The sequence below is a fragment of the Ochlerotatus camptorhynchus genome, unplaced genomic scaffold (genome assembly GCF_037179485.1).
Source record: "Ochlerotatus camptorhynchus isolate MF236.1 unplaced genomic scaffold, CSIRO-AGI_Acam_v1.1 ptg000265l, whole genome shotgun sequence".
NCBI classification, from domain to species: domain Eukaryota; kingdom Metazoa; phylum Arthropoda; class Insecta; order Diptera; family Culicidae; genus Ochlerotatus; species Ochlerotatus camptorhynchus.
This window is the reverse complement of record NW_027040755.1, coordinates 872,166-893,331: the sequence shown is the minus strand read 5'-3', so window position 1 is coordinate 893,331 and position 21,166 is coordinate 872,166. Positions and strand designations below refer to the sequence as shown.

General features: G+C 39.8%; 1 protein-coding gene across 3 annotated transcripts in view; it reads right to left on the bottom strand.

Annotated features, from left to right (window-relative positions):
• The window catches only part of Pgant9 (polypeptide N-acetylgalactosaminyltransferase 9), a 140,740-nt gene that overhangs the window by 17,116 nt on the left and 102,458 nt on the right, over positions 1-21,166 (bottom strand). For all 3 annotated transcript variants that reach the window (XM_065226959.1, XM_065226956.1, XM_065226958.1), the window contains exon 3: positions 47-1,140. In XM_065226959.1, the coding sequence (XP_065083031.1) occupies positions 47-821 (775 nt within the window). In that variant the 5' untranslated portion in view covers positions 822-1,140. The remainder of the gene's footprint in view (positions 1-46; positions 1,141-21,166) is intronic.

Below are 21,166 nucleotides of genomic sequence, written 5' to 3'. Positions count from 1 at the left end.
ATTGATTACAACCTTTCCTGTCCAGCGATTACGCTAACGAACTTACGCATATCGGAAAAGTCATCCACCAGAATCACGTCCTTCACCAAATGTTCCGGCGAGCGATCGAGCACTGAGTGAACTGTTCGCAACAGCACCGACCAGGCCTCGTTGTGGAAGCAAATGATTACCGACGTGGCCGGCAGATCCGTCATGTACCGTCCCGGTTCCTTGCACCAGGCATCACGTGGATCCGGAAGACTTCGTCGAATCGAGATCAAATCAGCCGCATACTGATTGAACGCATTCTTGGCCCAACCGTCATCGACGGTTTTCTTCATCTCCGGTGACATATCCTTCGGCAAAACAACAGGTTTTCCCATGGCACCCGGTGAATCGGGACTATCCTCGTGCGGTGGGGCTATTACACCTTCAAATTCCTGGGCATTTTCGTTACGTTTTCTACTCTTGGGAGGAATCTTCTTTTTCGTTTCCATCGTCTTGTACGCGACATCCACTCCCCGATCAATATTGTTGTCTACATAGTCTACAACACCGCCTAAACCTTCTCCATCTTGAACTAAATCGTCCTTGTTAGCGTCTTCCCGGGCATTGATGATAAACTGACTAAATCTATCCCTGATGCCCTGCAGGGGCAACCTCCTTGGCACTTCAAACGCACTCTCTCCAGCTCCTCCTCCTGCACTGGGGCCACCCACTCTACTACTGCTTCCTCCGCTGCCATCATCGGTGTACAGCACGAACACTACCATGAACCAAACTACCGCCAACAGAGCGATAATCTTCAGGAACGACGATCTCCGCCTACCTATCAGTCCCATTTTGCTATTTTTGTAAGTATATCCTTGCTGCCAGTACGTCAAGTGACTAAAACTTAAATCCTAAAATATTGCTAAAATTAATCGCAGCTCCAATGCAATCCAAGAGGGCCGCGGCTTTGCTTGTCAGAATTCATGCGCAATCTCATGGAGCACTGCTCATTTTGATCGCTTCTTCAGTTCAACTCACGACGACCACGCAGCGACGGCGCTAATGATATGACCTAATCGTGTTGCATCGCAGTCATCCAGTCAGTCGGCGCTAGGCGGTTTGTTTTCTCATCTAATCAGCCGTGTGATATGTGCGTTGTTTCTTCAATTTCTGAAATTGAAAGTGAGAAAGAATGGAAATTACAATTAATTACGTGATCACCGTTACAAATTTAATTGTTTGATTCTGCTTTTGATGCCGGGCAAAAGATCATAATTCCCTTCGTTCGTTATCGCGCAATAATATCGCTGGTGCTCTTTCTCTTTCTCGGATTGCGCATTGGTATCTGTCGGAATGGCATCACAACGCCATCCAGCACGCCGACATATCCACAACAGCAGTAGGTAGTAGGCGAGCGATGGCTGTATCAAAGGAGGCGCAAAAGTCATCACAAATGATATATGTAGGTGCGAAAACAAGCAAGAAAATGTGGTTATAGCAGAAAACGGAAAATCTTTCATTACGTCTGTAGGGTGTTGTTTTCACACTTCACTACTTTGCGGACTGTTGCGCGTGGTAAGTGGCAAAGGTTGATTAATTTCTTGATTATAAGAAGGCGAGTTCGTCGCTGAGGGTGCTAACAGTCTTCTTTGAAAACTATGACGCATTAAATATATAAATTTTAAATTTGTGCTTAACGATGCCGAATTCTGAGTTGGTTGGAAATGCTAACATGAAGCTTTAGTGTGATAATTTATTAGCTAGAGAATGATCTTTTTAGAAGAGAGTAGGTGGATAGTTCCGTTAGAGTACGGCAGCATGAAAATTGAATAGAAGTTGAAAATGAGCGAAGGGCCATTAATGCGACAGTTTTTAAAGATAGACGCACATCTTTTGCCTAACCCGTACGATGTACGCGGAGACTTGAAGTATGTATCCAAGTCTACAGGCAAAAAATGTGCGTCCCTCTTTTGCTCATAAACTGACTGCGGCTGTGGAATAGTTCTAGCGACTTTTCATCACTACCTAAAGCCCCACGTTGCGAGAGCATTTCCAGTCGATGGTGTGTTATAATGCAATTCTTCTTTACCCAACTATTGTGTTGCGAATTCTGCCTTACTCGATCTCTCCCTAACTTGATGCAAATCCAGGAATTTTCCCACCACTTTTTCCATACAAATTTCCTAAATATCTCCCTAACTTAATATCCTCCCTATCTGGATGGTCCCTTCAATACAGTGAACTCTCTACAACTCGATATTGAAGGGACCATCGAGTTATAGAACATCAATCCCATAAGAAATCGTTATCACAGTAGCCATGAAAATATTTTTTGCTATGGTTCTATAACTCGATATCGAGCTAGTGGACATCGAGTTGTGGAGAGTTGACTATCAAGTTAGGGAGAGTTAACTGTAACATATTTTTTTTTATTAGGATGATATTTAGCCACTTCTGGGTTAGTTCATCACCAAAAACTGTTACATGTTATATAGCTATCTTGATGACATTTTTCTTGTCGATAATTATTAGCTTTGCAGTCTAAACAAGGCAATACTCCCAGTTTGATTAACACTGCAGGATGGCATGACATACCAAAATCGAGAAGTGCCGAGAAATAGTCGAAAATTACCGTGCAAAATACATTTCATATGAATGCCGTGGACTTGACTTATAATATTGAATAACGGCTTATAAATGTGTATGGACCTAACCACCTATATCGGTGCTTAAACATTCTATTAAAATGCCTTAAAACTTGCACAACAGACCCAATGATCCCCAAGTCTTATGCAGATATTTTACATTTTATATTACCTTTGAATGTTTCACGAATCAACTTATTACCCAGCAATCAATTTGAAGCTTAACAAGTGTTCTTTCAACGATTTTAATTCAGTCTTAGTTTGAATAATTGTTGCACTTAATTTTGTGTCGAAGATGGATTCAGACACGTACCTAATTATTTACTTCAAAGTGTGTAATATATGTCTGATGTGGTTCTGCAAAGTCCATACTCTCCCCGATAAAACGCTACAAAAGGTTTTATCTAAGTTCACATTGATTGAATTTTATAGTACGCTACTCTTAAAGCTTTGCAAACTACTAATCTAAGGATAGTGATTTATTAGTAATACAGCTAATCATAAGCCATACCACGAAACAAATCATCCCATCCATGCAAGTTATCCAATAATTTGCGGCTACAATAGCTTAAGTAACCTCCTCACCCTACAGAGACCCTATCATCATCCATTCAATATTATTTCCAGCATTGAAAGTGAATGCAATCATCCATTCAATGGTACCTGCCTTTTGATAATAATTTCGAACCTCCAATGAAGCAAACCAACCCCGAGGAACGTCCACTCCACCCCAAAGGCACCTAATAACCTACAAAGAGAACCCCCGTTCCCCTCTCGAATCTCATTTGTTATCTATTGAATGGGTGTGTTGAAACAAAGAGACGATAGATGACTGCCTACATAGCCTACTGCCGTCCGTAGCGTCGTCGCCAGGCGCAGCTTACTGAGTTACCGACTGTGCCTGTGATCTTCATAATAATGTTGTAACTTCTTTGGCGTGGGAAAAGTTTGTCGCGTGCACGTGGATCGGGTTGCTATGATGGTATGCAGTAATAGCAGTAGCAACGAGAAAGCACTGCAAAAGGCGTCGAAGGGAAAAGTGTCAGTGGGTAATGCGAATGAAATCGAAAGGAGGAAGAACGGCCAGACTGCAGCAGAAAAAGAAACACGGGAGGGAAAACATAAGATGATGAGATAGTATAACAATTAGTCTTGCTATAGCTACCACGAAGGCGGTAGGTGTGTATGAAGGCCTATCTTTTGTCTTCGCTGTGCTAAACTGGGTAGCATTTTTACGCTCATTGCACGGATTGATGAGCGGCTTCTGTGGGTGAGAAGTATCATCTTCCGACAAATGTTGAATTATTATGGCACTGTTCGCTGACACAATGTAATTATTCAATAAGCAAGCGATTATGTCGAATTGTGACGCGATGAAATTAAGCCGGAAATGTGAGCCAATGCTCAGTTCGGCGCCCGCCACTACCTACTAGGTCAAAGGAAATCGTGGATTGCGTGTTCAACATTGACATTGAACTGGTAAATGGCTATGGTAGTTAGCCGAGTTTTCCATCCACTCATTGGATGCTGATCACCGATCGATAATTTAAAGATATATACAGTACGGGACAAAATTATATAGTATCGTAATTTTTGCAACTCTCTGAAAAAGTTTCAGGATGTGCGATTTCTCAAAGTTTGGCTGCTAGTTGAACAACTATTCATGGTTTATTTGATTTTGGTATAGCTTGGGCTTGATTGGATGTGTCTACAAAAAGTTTGAGCAAGTCTAGTAAAATGCTTCTTATTTAACTGCCCTTTTTCAAACTGTTACAATGATTCCCCAATTATGATAGCCCCTTCATAAATTTTAGGCTGAAACTGACAAAATCGGGGAATAAAATTCCCGTTGTTTTATTTTCGATCATAATTATTACAGAATAATGAAATTTTATAAAGCATAGCCCACTTAGTAATGGAACAACATCGTTTGGGTCTATTTTGGATTTGAATTAACGGATTTCAAAACGATTTTCACTCAACTGCATACTATTCCTTATATTTTAAGAACAAAATACGAAACGAACTATTCGTCGCGGTTTCGAAGAAATTCTCGAACTTTTCCCTTAATACGACTCATCAAGCGGTGCACAACGGTCTCCTCCACAGTTTTATCCCGCCCATTTTTATATGAGCTGCCGTTTTGATGACTGTACCTTTTACCTTCGATTTCCTCTTCAAAATTGCCCAGTAGTTTACAATGGGCCTGAGCTGGGGACAGTTGGGCGGATTGAGGATTTTGGAACAAATTGACTCCGCGTTGCCATTGTACCATTGTTGTATTTCCCGGCTGTAGTGACAACTCACAAGATCCGGCCAAAATTTCAGGAGACATTCGGTTTAGTCTTCTGGCCGCAGCTGTAAATTCACTGCCAAATCATATATTTGCGTGAATTTATCCACAAAACTAATTTAAATCTGCCAGGGAAAACTCCTCGAGCCTTCGTCTTGTAAAATTTTGGTCCGAAGTCGGCCTTTACATAGGTCATCCATAAGTAGGACTTGGTCAGCAAGTTGCCATACAGCATTTCGAGCACGGGTTCTAGCCTACGTGTGTCATCATACTTTTTACTCAAATCACGATCGGAAATACCTGGGTTCCTTCTGATGGTCCTCACGACCTTTCCATGGAGCTGACGGTTGGCAGTTCCACTCCTGCGTTTACTTTGAAGCTTCCGAGTCGTCGTCAAGGTTTCCCTGTACCTTTTGAGCACGCGTTATACAATGTTTCAGGAAAATTCAACACTTTAGCCAGCTTGGACGTGGACCACGATGGATTTTCCAGATGACTGTGCATGATTTTTTTTCTACGCTCCTCTTGCATGGTGACTATCTTCAAAACAAGAGCGTTTTATGAACTGAAAATACACTGTTATTGTTATTGTTGTCAACAAATAGACGTCAAAAGCTTCTGAAATCGTCCACTAGAAGCGCTGTAATCAGTAAAAGAGTTTGATCCATTACTAAGTGGACCATGGTTTAGATAATTGCGGAACTGCAAGTAAATTCGTTCGGATGTTCAGTAAATTTCATTAAAGTTCAGGAAACTTTCTTAAAGTGCTGTACATTCCGAAGAAGTTCTGGAAACATAGTAAAAGCACAGACAAACAGACATAACTCTCGCAAGTTGTTCATCGAACAATCATTTAACGGACAATTTAAAAGTATCGTAGTTAGTAGTACCACCACCTGTGGCGCGCATAGTCAATTCCCTTGCGTTTGACGTTTACACACTACCGCCATCTGTTCAGTGTAGTGCCCACCACAGTGTACTCAACAGATGGCGGTAATGTTTTAGCAACGATGTTTTACAGTAAGAAATATTAATGTGTTATGTCTGTTTGTCTGTGGTAAAAGTATATTGAACATTAAAATTTCAATTGAATTTGTAAAACTTCAGCGTAGAAGTGCTGAGAACTGCTCAGTGCATTTTGTAAAAGTTCAGTAAATTTTGTAAAAGTTCTGTAAATTTTGTAAAAGTTAAAGGATCTTTGTAAAGCTCCATAAGACTTTGTTGTAAAATAGCGGATTTTAGTTAATTTTGAAAAAAAAGTAGAAGGGTCTGTGCCTAGGGGCACGAACGGAAGCTTGACGTAGGACCGCTAGTGGACGGAACAAATGTAAACATTTAGTTCTTTTAATTGATCAATCATCAATTATCTTAACTCTATCCGTTTTTTTATTTGTAAGCGTATCAAATTTGTAGTATTTATTTCAAAGAGAAAGTTGATGAAGAGAATCCAAGGGACTATCAACTTGAGTATTTTCTAATCATCTACCCGACTTTAAAAGGTGTATTTTGAATTTTTTGTTATTTATTATTTTTTAAGTTTTGTGCATTTTGGTATTAAAGTGTATTCAATTCACCCCTCACAGGATTTCCTTCCGAATTATATGAATGGGGCTGGGCGGAAAGTATCATTTGTGCAGAATATGTAAAAAAGGAGGGACTTCGAGAGATTGAACTCGTGAGAGCTAATTTTCTCACAAATTTGATTTTGTTGGCTTTCTGGGGACTGAATATATGTACACCCAAAGCGAATTATTCCCACTTCTCTCAAATTCTATATGGATTTTTGAATTCCACACCTTATATAGAGACCAGGTTGAGCTGCCTGCGGGAACTGATGACCTTGACAAATGTTCAAATAATACTCTTAACAAATTTATGGTGGTCGTGAAAAGGACCATTTTGTAGTGATGGTTGAGTAATGCTGAGCTGAGCACGACGAGCTACTGATTCCTATCCTAGCCTAGCGGTGGGACTTCTTCCTCCTTCTCTATGGTTGCTCATATGAGCTCTTGCAGGCAACCTTTCGTTGTTGTTGTTGTTGAAAGCACTCCTGCTGCTGCTGCTGCTACTACTGCTGCTGCTGGACTGGACACCACCACTTACGGTGATTGAATGAGCACCGTTCAGTGGGACCGCATCGAGTTCGATTTTTAAGTCTGTGTTAGGGAATGCGCTGTTTTCAGACAGTCGGTGATAATTTTGATCACCATTGCAACAGTTGGACATTTGGTATTTTTCAATAGTGACCTATTGAAAATTAACTAAGTGTTCATTTTAGCAGATTGGTAGATAAATTTCCAATCGTTTGGCTTGTTTAGAATTAAAATCTTTCTGCTATTGGTCGAAACCTGCCCTCTTTTAGTAATGCTGTGCATTTTGGTTTTTTGAAATTGCGTGGATTCTATAGATCCTGTGGAGATTTATCTAGCCCTGATGTATGTGTTGGTAGAGGGAAAATGTAAGCTTTGCGGGAGACGATGTCTTAACACTCGAAAGCAATTTTGTGAAATATTCTAGTTAGTTCTGCATGATGATTTTGTTTGATTTTATTTATTTGTAAAGTCGCCGGGAAATACCCGCTTGCGATTTGTTTTTTTTTATGATAACTCCTTAATTGAAAACAGGCAAAAACTCACAAACAGGCTGGTTTTTCATGGTATACAGTGTGATAATTCAATAATCAATAAATTATCTCAACATTTAGTGGCAAACCATTCATAAATTTTGGTAACATACAAAAAATTCTATAAACCACATTAAATTTAATATGTAAGCGTCGATTGAAAGAATCTTTTCGACGTCACTACAAGGGTGATTCATTAAACGAAAGAAACGAATCGTGCGGAATGAAAGCCGAGGAAAAACTAATTGCACCAATATATTCAGGCCTACAATTCCACACCTTCTATAGACAGGTTGCGCCTTGATAGCTAGCTGCTTGCGGGAACTGATGACCTTGACCAATGTCCAAATAATACTATTTAACAAATTTTTGGTGGCCCTGAAAAGGACCGTTTTGTATTTTTTTTTCTTTATTAGAGAGATTTTTAGCCATAGGCTATTTAGTTCATCTCTTAGAACCGTTTTGTAGTGATGGTTGAGTAATTCTGAGCTGGGTGTTCAACACGGAATAGGCTGTCGAGCTGTATGTCGTTTTGAGCGAGGGTGACACGCTTGGCATAGATGACCGACCCGCAGCGACTCACGAAGAGCACAGAGAACAGACATGGAGGCTCGAACAAAATTTCTCTAAAAACTTGTGTAAAGATTCCTATTCGACTTAAGCGCCACTAACGGCGACTTCCCACTTAAAAACCCTCTTTGACAACATGATAGCGCTGGCGTTGCAAAAATTACACTAGACACTAAGTGCTAGTAGAGCCAAGTGGCAATTTTCAACAGAAAATTTATCGATACTAGCGCCAAATTGGTCGAAAGTGGAAAATTTATAGAGAAAATCAGGAGATGCTAACACCACGTAACGGCGACGTTCCCACTTATTTTACACAAGTTTCTGACCGAACTTGAACGTCTGTTCTCTGTGCGAAGAGCTACTGATTCCGATCCATAGCATAGCGGTGTAGCTTCTTCCTCCTTTGTTGGTTGCTTATGTGGGCTCTGCAGCTCGCTGCTTGCAGGCAGCCTTTCGTTGTTACTGGAGAACAATTTTCAACGCCACACGCCGAAAGCACTGCTACTGCTTCTACTAATTTCGACGACCGAAAACCATCACACAGTGGTGTGGTTGTTGGGAGCGTGTGGATCTGAGTATGGCGATGAGTGTGCAAAATATTACGCAATTCTATCTTCCCTATTCGCACGCGCCCGAGGATCGGAGGCGAATGCCACTTCGACTTGTTTCATGCCACTACTACTCTCTGATGACTGTGCTGGGGAAGCAGCATATGCATGTAGGTAATTGGTGGATTTGTAAGTTAATTCGACGCTTTTGGACAAAGCTGGACATTTACCAGTTTTTCAATAGTTTCTTGCATCGATGCGTAGCCATATTTCTGATCGATTGATGGTAAAATTATTGAAATTGGACCAGGGGCAGCTGAGTTATTAACGTTCAAAATCTTTCTTAATTTGTTACATGTTCCATTTTCGGTTTTCACAAAGTGTACCCCCATATAGAAATCAAAGACGTAGTCCTACGTCAAAAAAATCAAGGAACGTCGAAGATCACAGATATTTTATTTGATTTCAGGAAATTTCGTAAACATCGTAGAAGTTCTGGAAGCATCACTTGGTAGATATTCTGGAAAATTCATAGAGCTTCAAAAAACTTTAAAAAATGCCCGCGGCTGAAAGTCTCGAAATAATATAGAAAATTATTCTGCGAAGAAGTGGAATCTTTGTACAAGTGTAGGGAGCTTCATACAAGATCAGAAAAAATTATTTAATTTCGCGAAAACTAAAAAAAATCAGAGATCTTCTTTTAAGTTCATTTAAATTCCTTACATTTAAATGTATTAGTACTGCTTCAGGTAAATAGTGGGACTTAAAAAAAAAATCAAACCAAATTGTAGAAGAACAGTGAAATTTGTATTAGGGCAAAGAACTTAGTAGCAATCCCAGAAACTGCATATAACATCGAAAAAGTGCAGATTTTCGTAAAAGTTTATCTAACTTCGTAGTAGTTCGTCATACTGATTAGAATCTCACTAAACTTCATATAAGCTCAAAAATTTTTGGATTAGTTCAGATAACTTCTAAGGACTTCAGAAACTTCGTATTAGTTGTTCAGAGATCTTACTCTTTCTGAACTCTTCGAATAATCTTAAGCTTTCTGAATTTCTTGGAAGTTTAGAAAAAAAATCCGTTTGATTTCAGGAACGTACCCAGATGTTCAGAATATTCGTACACAATATTGAGGGTCTCTCGTATGTTTGAAGAAGCTCATAGATGTTCTGAAATCTTGTTAGAATTAAGAGAGCGTAGCAACATATGTAAGTAGAGGGAAGTAGAGAGAAAATAATGTTCTTTGTTACGTTGGTTTTCCTTTTAATTCTACAGCTATTGTATCACTTTCATTTTCACTAATTCACAATTCGTTTTCACTATTTACTTTCACTACCACTTAAAACAAAAAAAAATATAACAGATACGTATTTCGTTTACTACTTGCAAACTCCTTCAAAGTCTAGTCCTAGACTGTATAGTTTTTTAAAAGTGATAGTGAAAAGAGAAAATGAATAGTGAATTTTTGAAACTGAATGTGATACACACTTAGTTTTTTTTCTATCGAGCTCGGCTGTGCAAATCTCGGCAAAAAAAGTTTCACTGAGATCTCAGCAAAAGTAACATTTGTTGTTTGTAACAACAGTCTCGGATAATGCTTAACTGAATCTCAGCAAACAAATGAAATGCCGAGATTTGCACAGCCGAGCTCGGTAGGAAAAACTAAGTGTGTACAATAGTAGAAGAATTAAAAGGAAAAACAATATAATAAGATATACAATAGACCTGTTCATTTTAAACGAAATGTTCGGAATGTAACGGGTCAACCATGATTACTGTTCGTCATGTTAATTTGTACTTCTGTGTAAATTTTCAGCAAAATCGGTGATGATTTTGAGGTGCTTCAAGTTAATTTTATGTTTTTAAGGTAATTTACGGCTTACAATATTTGTATCTCAAGACTGAAATAACAAAAACTGCTGTAACAACTTTCATAGCAAAGTTTAATGTGTCATGTATCAACTTTGTGACCAAAGGTTGACTATTAGAAGTGATTTTATTGAATTTTCACTTAGTTTCATGCTCGAAGATATCTTAAAATGTGAAGAATTTTAAAGTATTTGTTCTACGAATTTTCCACCCGTATGATATAAAAATGTGTAGTGTACGGCATAATGTTCCTCATATTGTTCTAGAAGTTTCATTCCAACATAGTTTTCGTGTTTATTTCATAGATTGAGAGATAAAAATCAGAAAAGAGGCCGTTTTAGCTAAAATTCACAAGACAACAGAACCAATAAAAGTCAATTAGATTGACAGAACATAGTTGCATTGCTTTTCAATGACGACCGATGACTGTTTCATTGATATATGATTTTTTCATAAATATGAATCCTCAGTAGACGTGTTTTTTATCAAAGGCAAGTGTCACTCGAACCATAACAGCAATTTATAAAATAACGAATATTTTGAATGGCTCGAGTGACACTTGCCTTTGATAAAAAACACGTCTACTGAGGATTCATATTTATGAAAAAATCATATATCAATGAAACAGTCATCGGTCGTCATTGAAAAGCAATGCAACTATGTTCTGTCAATCTAATTGACTTTTATTGGCTCTGTTGTCTTGTGAATTTTAGCTAAACGGCCTCTTTTCTGATTTTTATTTCTCAATCTATGAAATATACACGAAAACTATGTTTGAACCAAACTTCTAGAACAATATGAGAAACATTATGCCGTACACTACACATTTTTATATCATACGGGTGGAAAATTCGTAGAACAAATACTTTAAAATTCTTCACTTTTTAAGATATCTTCGAGCATGAAACTAAGTCAAACTTCAATAAAATCACTTCTAATAGTCAACCTTTGGTCACAAAGTTGATACATGACACATTAAACTTTGCTATGAAAGTTGTTACAGCAGTTTTCGTTATTTCAGTCTCGAGATACAAATATTGTAAGCCGTAAATTACCTTAAAAACATAAAATTAACTTGAAGCACCTCTAAATCAACACCGATTTTGCTGAAAATTTGCACAAAAGTTCAAATTAACATGACGAACAGTAATCACGGTTGACCCGTTACATTCCGAACATTTCAATTAAAATGAACAGGTCTAATATACAATAATTCTACTAAAAGTTCATCAACCAATTTAGGGAAAAATATCTCCACAGAATTCCAAAAGTCTTCAATATGAAGACATGTCTTCAAATTTGGCATCCAAGGGGAAACTACAAGGACTTGAACTTGTAATTACCATTTGAAAGACATTGGTTTACAAGTTACAGGATCTTGTAGAATTCATTATGCTATAGACCACTGATTGTACCAGAATAGAGCACGGCCCATAACTTAGTATTATTATCAGGCTGCTAACAGTTTTGCCATCCCCATTCCGAAAATACCCATATCATAGTGGATTTGAACCTATTTTGACTAATCGATTTAGAATTGATGTTATAAATTAAATATGTTTTCAATTAAATCGCGAACAAATTTCAGTCAAATTAGATTATACACTTTAGATCAATATTTTGACTACAAATTAGCAAATTTTCAGTTAATTTGGTTCACTGTACTTCAAGAAGTAACTGTTTGAAAAAGAGCAGTCTAAACTGTAACGATTAACCCTGAGCAGTTGATCAATGAAGAGCCAAAACTTGAGAAATGTTAATGCACATCCTGAAATGTTAAGGCTTAATGAACTTTTTCAGAGCGAGAAAAAAAAAATCACGATATTATATACTTTTGTACGGTACTGTAAAAAAGCAATACAAAGTGTGATTGTACAAAACAAAATAAATCAAATTCATGAGCAGGCCGAAAATGTGAAAATATTGAACCAACATCCGCATTTCAACCATCTGTCCCGGCTATCCTGCGATTCGAATTCAAAACTAGATCAACAACGATTGCATAACTTGCGGATCCACATCGTAATTTTTTGCGATGGAGTTCAGATTTTAAAACGTTGCGTGAAAATTTACATACATATTCAGAGCAGAAGAGCGGGTGTAGGAGAGAAAACCAAAAACTCAAATGTCACATATTAGCATAAAAGCTTTTTGGTTCAGTGCATTGAACCAATTTCGGATTGATGCCACGGTTAGCTGTTGGTTGCTTTGTTTTCAAACCAAACCAAAACGTCAAAATCATCGTCACCTACTTTGATCCAACAGAGATCGACTCAGGAACAACGGGAAACGGAACGATCTCGCTTTCATTTACGTGCATGCATTTGTGATTATTTTAATTCAAAATCGTGGCCGGCGGGTTTCACATTCAATATCGCACCTGATCTCGCGGCCTAGTGTTGCTTTCTGTCTGACTAACCGATTGGCAGACATATGTATTGGCAACCTGTTGGTGGTCGGTTGGACGTTATCGAATGGCGAGATCTCGTGCTGTGTGGAACCATTTTACACGTGCTGTGAGCTGTGAGGTGAAACGCATATTGTTTTGAGACAGAGGGACAAAAAATGCTGCTAACAAGCGGATGTTCCCCAGCAGCACCGAAGCTGGTTTCATGCCGCTTCCAATGTGCGAATGACACACAAAACCGGTCAGTCCGTATCTGTCGCGAATCGAGTAGCCACAAGTTTCGCTTTTTATAACGAATCAGCGGTCGTTGGTTTGGAGTTTTGTTTTGCTAATCGCCCACTTCACCTGCGAGTGAGCGAGCGAGAGTTGCTTGGGTACGCAAAAAACATTGTACATTTTTTGTTATTTTCAGTAACATCTTTTGTTCTTCCGGTCGATGCTCACAGGTCAAACAACTGGAGCACATCGGTGTCCTTCAAAGCCAATTAAATCCAGCAAACTGGTGTGCATTGTAGTTTTGCTTTCCACCATGGCAATCGACAATTGTACAGCAGACTTTTAAAATCTATAGCAGAGAGTGAAATTCGTCATTACGTTGAGATGAATTGAACCTAGAATCGCTTCCACTTCCAGTTCCACTTTACAAAATCCTTCCGAACACAAGTAATCGGTAATCATATTAATAGGTTTCCCGTTATGAGCAGCCAATTACCCTGTTCATCTCATTCCTGGCGTTCGACCTTTTCCATCAGATTTATCATCTTCGCAGACGGTTCCCATACCCGAAAGAGAAATGGCAAAAGCAACACTCCAGTCCGGATCCAATAGGCTTCCGCCATCACGTTCGCGACGTGCAACACCAGAAGTACCCATTTATTGTTATAAGTCATCGTTTATTGCGTAACATCTTCCCCCAACAGTAAGGAGCTCTTCTCTTCTGGTGATCGTCTTTTTCGTTTCACATAACGATTCGTGACTAAAATTTCCGTATCCATAGCAAGCCAGAAATTTAATCTTCCGCTTTCGGTTCATTCGCTTCCCTCTAATAAAGCATTGAATTATAGTAGGCGGCGACGTCGTCATCTCCATCGCGTGCTTAGTTGCATTTCATAAGCCTGTTGCGATGGCTCCCAATCCCAACAGCCAGCATCCACCAGAAAACTGTCTTCTCCATGGCGGTTGGTAAAAAAACAGCGACTCACCAGCAAAGCAAATATTGAAATATGTGTAACCATAAAACACAATCGGGAATAACTCCGCTTGCGTCGCCATCCTCGTCGCCATTATTTATACGCTTTAAACAGCAGCCAACAGCTCCGAGCGTCAACACCACCTTTCACAATTTGCGGTAGACCGCAAATAAAGCTCGAGCCTCAGGACTCAGTGAAGATGATTCCAAGTTGTGGAAAGGATTACGAAATGCTCGCAACTGTCTTTCTCTTCATATGGAACCTGCTTTCGAGCTTAACGATAGTTCATTTTGTGGTTTGAAATGTCAACTGTCAATTTTGCCATTTCAGAGAACCAACTCTGTGAGACCAGGAAGTACCCATTTCACACGCCTACTATGATTGATCGGCAGTGCAGAATTCATCTCTTACTTTGAATCAACTGAAAGTGATTCTCTACTATTGTGCTATGAATAGTTAAGCACAATTTCCCAGAAAATCCGTATACCAAATCGACGAGCCACGGTCCGCATCTTGACATCAAACCATTGTAATTAATCAGTCTTTTTTGTCGTTTCTGAAGGCTCTTCCGTCCGACTCTCATTGCCTACTTGAAAAACGCTCTCCGGTTGAGCGGGAGAAGAAGCGAAGAAATACGCCAAATTTAATCACATTATAAGAAATTACACACTAAATTGCGAATCGCGTAACGAGACCACCGAATCGACGACGGCTGAAGATGGAAGTTTGCGCACAGATTCACATCATCAAAACGCAATTAATCAATTAATCGGCAAATTTGATCATCACGCCGACGGCTTCACACAAAGTTGCAGCCATTGGCTCAGGAAAACAACAACGTAGGTAATGACGGGGATAATGAAAAGCAATATAAAAAATAATAATCAAAGAAATGTGGCAGTACGCGCAAACACGCTCCTTCAATTATACGCATTGCATTGATTGCAATAAATGTGGTTGAACTTGGCCTTGGACGGTGGAGAAGTCATATTGATTGAGAAAAAATAACCCATTTTCGAGACGTTTCAAATGAGAGTGTAGTTTGCAGTGTGATTGACCTAAGCCAACGGCATATCCTTGGAAACGAATAACACGATGCATGTGGGGATAAAACGAAATAATTTCCGCCGTTTTATTAGTCAGCGATTCATCAATGCTAAGTCTGTGCGGTGCACAGGTGTGGCTCTGCCTCGCCTGTCTTTTCTCAGGTTTGTAAGCAACATCACGTCATCTTTTCGCGAGTTAAAGAGTCGTCACACGGTGTTTATAATTTGCCGATAGCCACAGGAAATGGAAAAAAATATTGACTTGATTGACTGACGTTTAAGGGAGCTAGGGGACATGTTTAAGGCGTTTTTCCCTTGTACTTGAAGCGCATTTGACATTGACTCAGTGGTGGTTCTTCGTTGATGTGAACTAAAGCGCAAAGGTCTTGAGTTCTGAGCTTTCTCAGTCTTTTTGTCATAGGTTGAGAGTGAAGAGCTGTTGGCACACAGTAAGCCTTGGATTGTGTTCTGGAATATATCTATTTAGCGCTGAAAATCATAAGGGCCTAACTTTAATGAGCGTTTTTCTTCATCAATTTTCAGCGTGAATAACATTTTTCGGTGCGTTTGACGTTGCTTTTGCTAGCTAATACAGTCAACTCTAATATAAATTGATATTTTCTATAAATTGATAGATTATGCGGTCCCTTAATTTTTCCATGAGTTTTGAAAGATTCAATCATTTGGGATTATTTTGAATGCACATGCAACTTTTTTTTGCTGACAACCTTGGGGCAAATGGCAAAATCTTATCATGAACCAGAACTTTGCATGGGACAAATTAAATTTCAAGAACTGTTCTTGTTCATGTTGGCTTAACATTATGAATTAACCACTCATAAATTCTTGAACCATTTTTCGATGGCCAAATAGGGTCAAATATTACAGTAGAATGAAGAAATCGAGATTATTCTTAATATAGATGAACTAGCCTATGGCTAAAAATCTCTTTAATAAAAAAAAAAAAAAAGATTATTCTTAAATAAATCTTATAAAATCGTCGTTTAACTGGAGATCTTTTGGAGACTTTTTCTTGTTCTTATTCGCACCTCAAGCTTATTGCTCAATGCATATTAGCTTATTGCGTGATCTCAACTTAGTGTTCTAAATGCACTTCCACAGTTATTAATTGAGAGCTTTCGATGCCAATACCAATGCATGAATTTGTATATTGAGTGGCAAGCACAATGATACCAACAATCAATACGAAACTAACGATTTTAAATTGGCTCACACTTGCCTAGCCTATTGGTCCCAAGCAAATCGACTAACGTACCCCATTCTAGTATAAATTCCAGTACTACACTATGTTTTTTTTTGATTCGCTATGAAAGTTTGACAGATAAAATGAGGGGTTAGTGGATTTTCCTATGTTTCGAGGGGCGAATCGATTAGCTTGGGACCGAAGATAATACCAGAGCTGAACCAAAAAGTTGAGCACGTTTCTTCGGGACCTTCTGGTCTATGATGATGCTCTATGCCCAGGGAATTTCAAACCGAAAAGGATTTCATGTCTTCATTAGACTGAAGAAAAATTTGACATTTTTGCTTCACAGTGCTACAACAGTTCCAAATCGGATGAAATTTGAACTCAGTTATTGAGAATCTGACTTTGCACCAACCATTTGAAGTTTACTTGTAAATTACTATCAAATCAAATAATGATTCAAGTCACTGATGTCTTATAATTATGCTCAATCAACTGTTCAGTAGGCAACATTGGTGTTTCTGGCGCGTAGAATAGAGCACAACAATCATGGCTACTATGTAGCACTGCATAATACAGTGTTGCCCACAAAACTGCTGCTTGATCGTGCCATAAGATTATCAATCTCTCAAACAATTAATTGGCTGTAAAACGATATGTATTTATTTATTGATCTATTGTTTACTGTCTTCGCTGGCACGTATAGATAATTTTAAGCTTATCCTATGAAATCTTATCGTAGTTTTAAAACAGTATTTAGTGATATTAAAATCAAATTGTTCACAGACAGAACAGAACACAGACAGCTCAAAGGCAGGAACTTAATGGACTATTGAACCCATAACTTGTTCTGTGTCCGGGACGATGAGAGTGGGATACCGTAGTTGGCGATGAGGCGTGCTTGGTGTTACTTCTTGCAGCCGGTTTAGACAGTCAATGTTGTACATCAAGATGTCGAATATAACCAGCTGTTGCAATGCCCCAGGCGTCTTGTCGAGAGTAGATCTAAATTGATCAGTTTGCATCGTGCCTGTAGTCTGGAAGATGCAAGGGATCGTTCCATGGGAGGTTGCGAAATGCGAAGCGTATGAATATTTTTTTAACTAGCTCGATGCGGATGACCTGGGACACGTGATAAGGTGCCCAAACCGGAACAGCATATTCCAGAATACTGCAACCAGAGCACAATATAGCAATTTTAACGCGTATACATCAGTAAAGTTCGATTGATACCGTGTTCTCTCGACTAGAACAAAACAACCTAGCTCTGGTATTTGGTGACTACAATCAGTCTGGGCTCTCATGGAACGTTCCTGCAAACGATCTTCCTAGCATTGATGTTCTTCTCTCGAACATACCCGCATTCTGCTGTGCTCTCCTCGATGGTTTTAACCTGCATGGCTTAAGGTGATACTCTAAGGAAGCCTTAGCGTGAAACTTTAAAGGCACAAATGTCAGCTTCCACAAAACATACAAATTTGAAATTGCTACTCTCTGTTTGTAGTAGCACAGCAAACAAGGAGTAGCAATTTCAAATTTGTATGTTTTGTGGAAGCTGACATTTGTGCCTTTAAAGTTTCACGCTAAGGCTTCCTTAGAGTATCACCTTAACGCAAATCAACTCGATACTGAATAGCAACTCTCGGCTGCTTGATCTCGTTCTGGCGAACGAAGCTGCAGGACTGGAATTTTCTATCCTAGAAGCCCCAGAGCCTTTGATTGGCATCGACACCAATCATCCTGCGTTGGAAGTTTCCATCAACCTATCTGTTCCTGTTCGCTACGATAACCTTGATGTACATGAGCTCGACTTTCGTAGAGCAGATTTCGACGCGCTGAGTCACTCGCTTGCCCAGGCAGGTCGTACTCGTAACCCATTCACCAAACGATTATTTTCAACAGCGAGCTACGAATATCGCACATATTACCGCATTCTTTACAAGAGCTACACAAGGCGTGTGCAGGCTAATTTACGGCTTAATCCAAAGCATTCTGGTCATTCGTGAATACCAAACGAAACGAGGAGGGGCTACTAGTCGAAATTCACCTGGGTGATAGAATCTCCAGCAATTCCCTTGAGAAATGTAATCTTCTGGCAGAACATTTCAAAGGCATTTTCAATGACATTACGGCTTCGTTGTCCCAAGTTGCTGAAGCGTTTGTTGCGCAGGGCACGCAGCTCAGCCGTCCACCTAGGTTTCCTGTAAATAATGCTTTCAGTATTTCGTTCAGATTGTCATAGAACACGAAAACATTTGCATCAACAGAGTGTTCGCTCAAGAATGACTCCCAATCGACAGATGAAAAAGCGTCGACCAGTGCAGCACTTGAAATCCAAGTCGATAGCATCCGGATGAGATTCTATTTGATGGAAGGCGCGACTGTGCAGATCGACTAGCAATGTAAACGGTGGATGATGATTGTCGATGGGCATGATCGGGACCGGTGGTTACGATGTTTCAATTTCATCTGGAACATTTGTGAATGCTAGATCGAGTAGTCTGCCGTTGGCTTTGCATGGGAATTCATTTGAACTAAGTCACACGCAGAGATAGAGTCGGTGAGAAGTCGGAATTCGGGAAAAGATAAATGCCAAAGATTTACAGCGATCGTTCGGGAAATATCGCCACCTCTCGTGATGTAGCTGTTAGTATCACTACGATCACATTGGAATATAGAATAGTCCGAGGTCAGTTCCGCGCTACTTATATCGGACTGGAGCCACGTCTCTGTAAAAACTACAATATCGTAATCACAGCTTGATAAACTTAATTTCAAAGCAGTCGTCTTAGTACGAAGGCCCCTGACATTCTGGTAATAGATTGATAGCAGATGATGTACTGGTTGCGCTGTGCCGTTGTTGCTATTGATCGCGTGAAGATTGGATACAGGACTAGAACCGGAAACTGATCAGAAGAAGAACTGCTCATAACTGGATTGTGCTTGTCATTTTTTTTTTTTTTTTTTTTTCCTTTATTATAGAGATTTTTAGCCATAGGCTAGTTCATCTCTTTTTAAGAGATGAACTAGCCTCAGGCTAAAAATCTCTAAAATAAAGATTTAAAAAAAAAAAAAAAAGTTCATCTCTTAGTTTGTGCTTGTCGTGAATAGCGAGTTGGAAGCACCCCACACACAGGGCCAGCACGACTGATGCACGGCGACGAGAAAAGCTCGACTGTGGTGGGGGGATTAGGGGCTTCCATGATGCCAACATCGTTGCGTCCTAGAGTTGAAGCACACTGAGTTGATAGACTTGGAAAAAGTGGGCTGAACGCAGAAACTCTGGAACCGTGGAGTGAATCAGGAATGGTACTTGCCTATATCATCGGGTTGGAAGATCACTTCTCCAGACTCACACAGGGCCGGGACGACTGTTCAACGAAGACAACAATGGCACGACTGTGGCGAGAGGATCAGTGACTTCCATAGTGCGAACGTCGATGCATCCCAGAGCAGCTAACTGTGAAGAGACAGTTGAGTTTCAATTCGTTCCACAGGACTTATCGGAGATGCGGCGTTTTTTGGCGAACGTTTACTCCATCAGGTCAGTAGAATGAATGACCTACAACTGATTCCAAGTTCGGTGATACTCACACTTTGAATGAAACAAAAGTTATCTCGCTGAGTTAAAGCTGTCACGAAGGTATTCCAGAACATCTTCCTCGGTTTTTTCAACGTGGAAAGGGGTAATGTAGAACGAATCAAGTTCTTCCGTAGGATCTGGATCTAGATTACTGGTGGTGGTGGTCGTAGTAGTAGGCATGCCAACGGAACAGGTGGATGATGAATCTGGTGCCATTGCAACGGAAGTGGTGCTAACGTTGGGTCTACTGGCGGCACTGGCATTAGGGATTGGCCATTGTGGTGGTATTTAAGGCTGCAGCTCGGCTCATCTTGATCACCGAAAATGTTCCCAAAATTAGAATGCAGTGAACTATTCATCCTATCTATGCCGAGGAGAAAGTCTGCAGGAGCATTCATTGATGCTCTGAACGACAGCTGATGTAGTCTTGCATCCACGTTTGATTCCCTTCTCACGTGAGGAAATAATAATAAACTGTTCATGGTATTCATGTTTTCAGCATAAAGTCAAATTCGAAGATCCATGGAGCACATTCGGATCATGAGATCGCGCAATGCTTTCAGATCCATGACTATTGGGTTAAAATTAACCCTACATGCATCACAGAACCAAAGCAGTCCAACATTTGACGACCAAGCCGTGAAGTTTGTAACGTTAAGTCCAGCACAATTTACGTGAAGCAGTCTGTTGCAGGCTTCGCAGTGAAGCACATATTTGTAGTTGTTATCAAATGGCTCCGCACAAGTTCTGCATGCGTTCATTTTGATTCAAACCTCTGCAACTCTAACTGATGTTCCAAAGTTGTACAAAAATACGATGATAACCAGTTACGATGAATGCACCAAGATATTTGCAAGACTTGTATGACCGTAATGTCCAAGCTTACCAAATTTGCTTCCAGATGGCACTTCAGGCGAGAGATAGCCTGCGGGTAGGAGTGAGCGATGACAATCCAGCTTTCCATGCTTCACTGTGCTTTTGCCACTAACTGGAGGGCGTATGTTGTTCCATTTTCTTCTGTTCCTGGGAGAGGGAAAGGGAGGGGTCAAAATCTGAACCTCCAGATAGCGTCAAAAATCACAGTGAAGGATAGATTTATTCATACAAACAGGCCGTAATTACCGAGCATGGAAAGCTGGATAGTCAATATGATGCCACGCGTAAATCACTCACAAGCCACTACGACACCACAGTCCGAACGAATAACATATG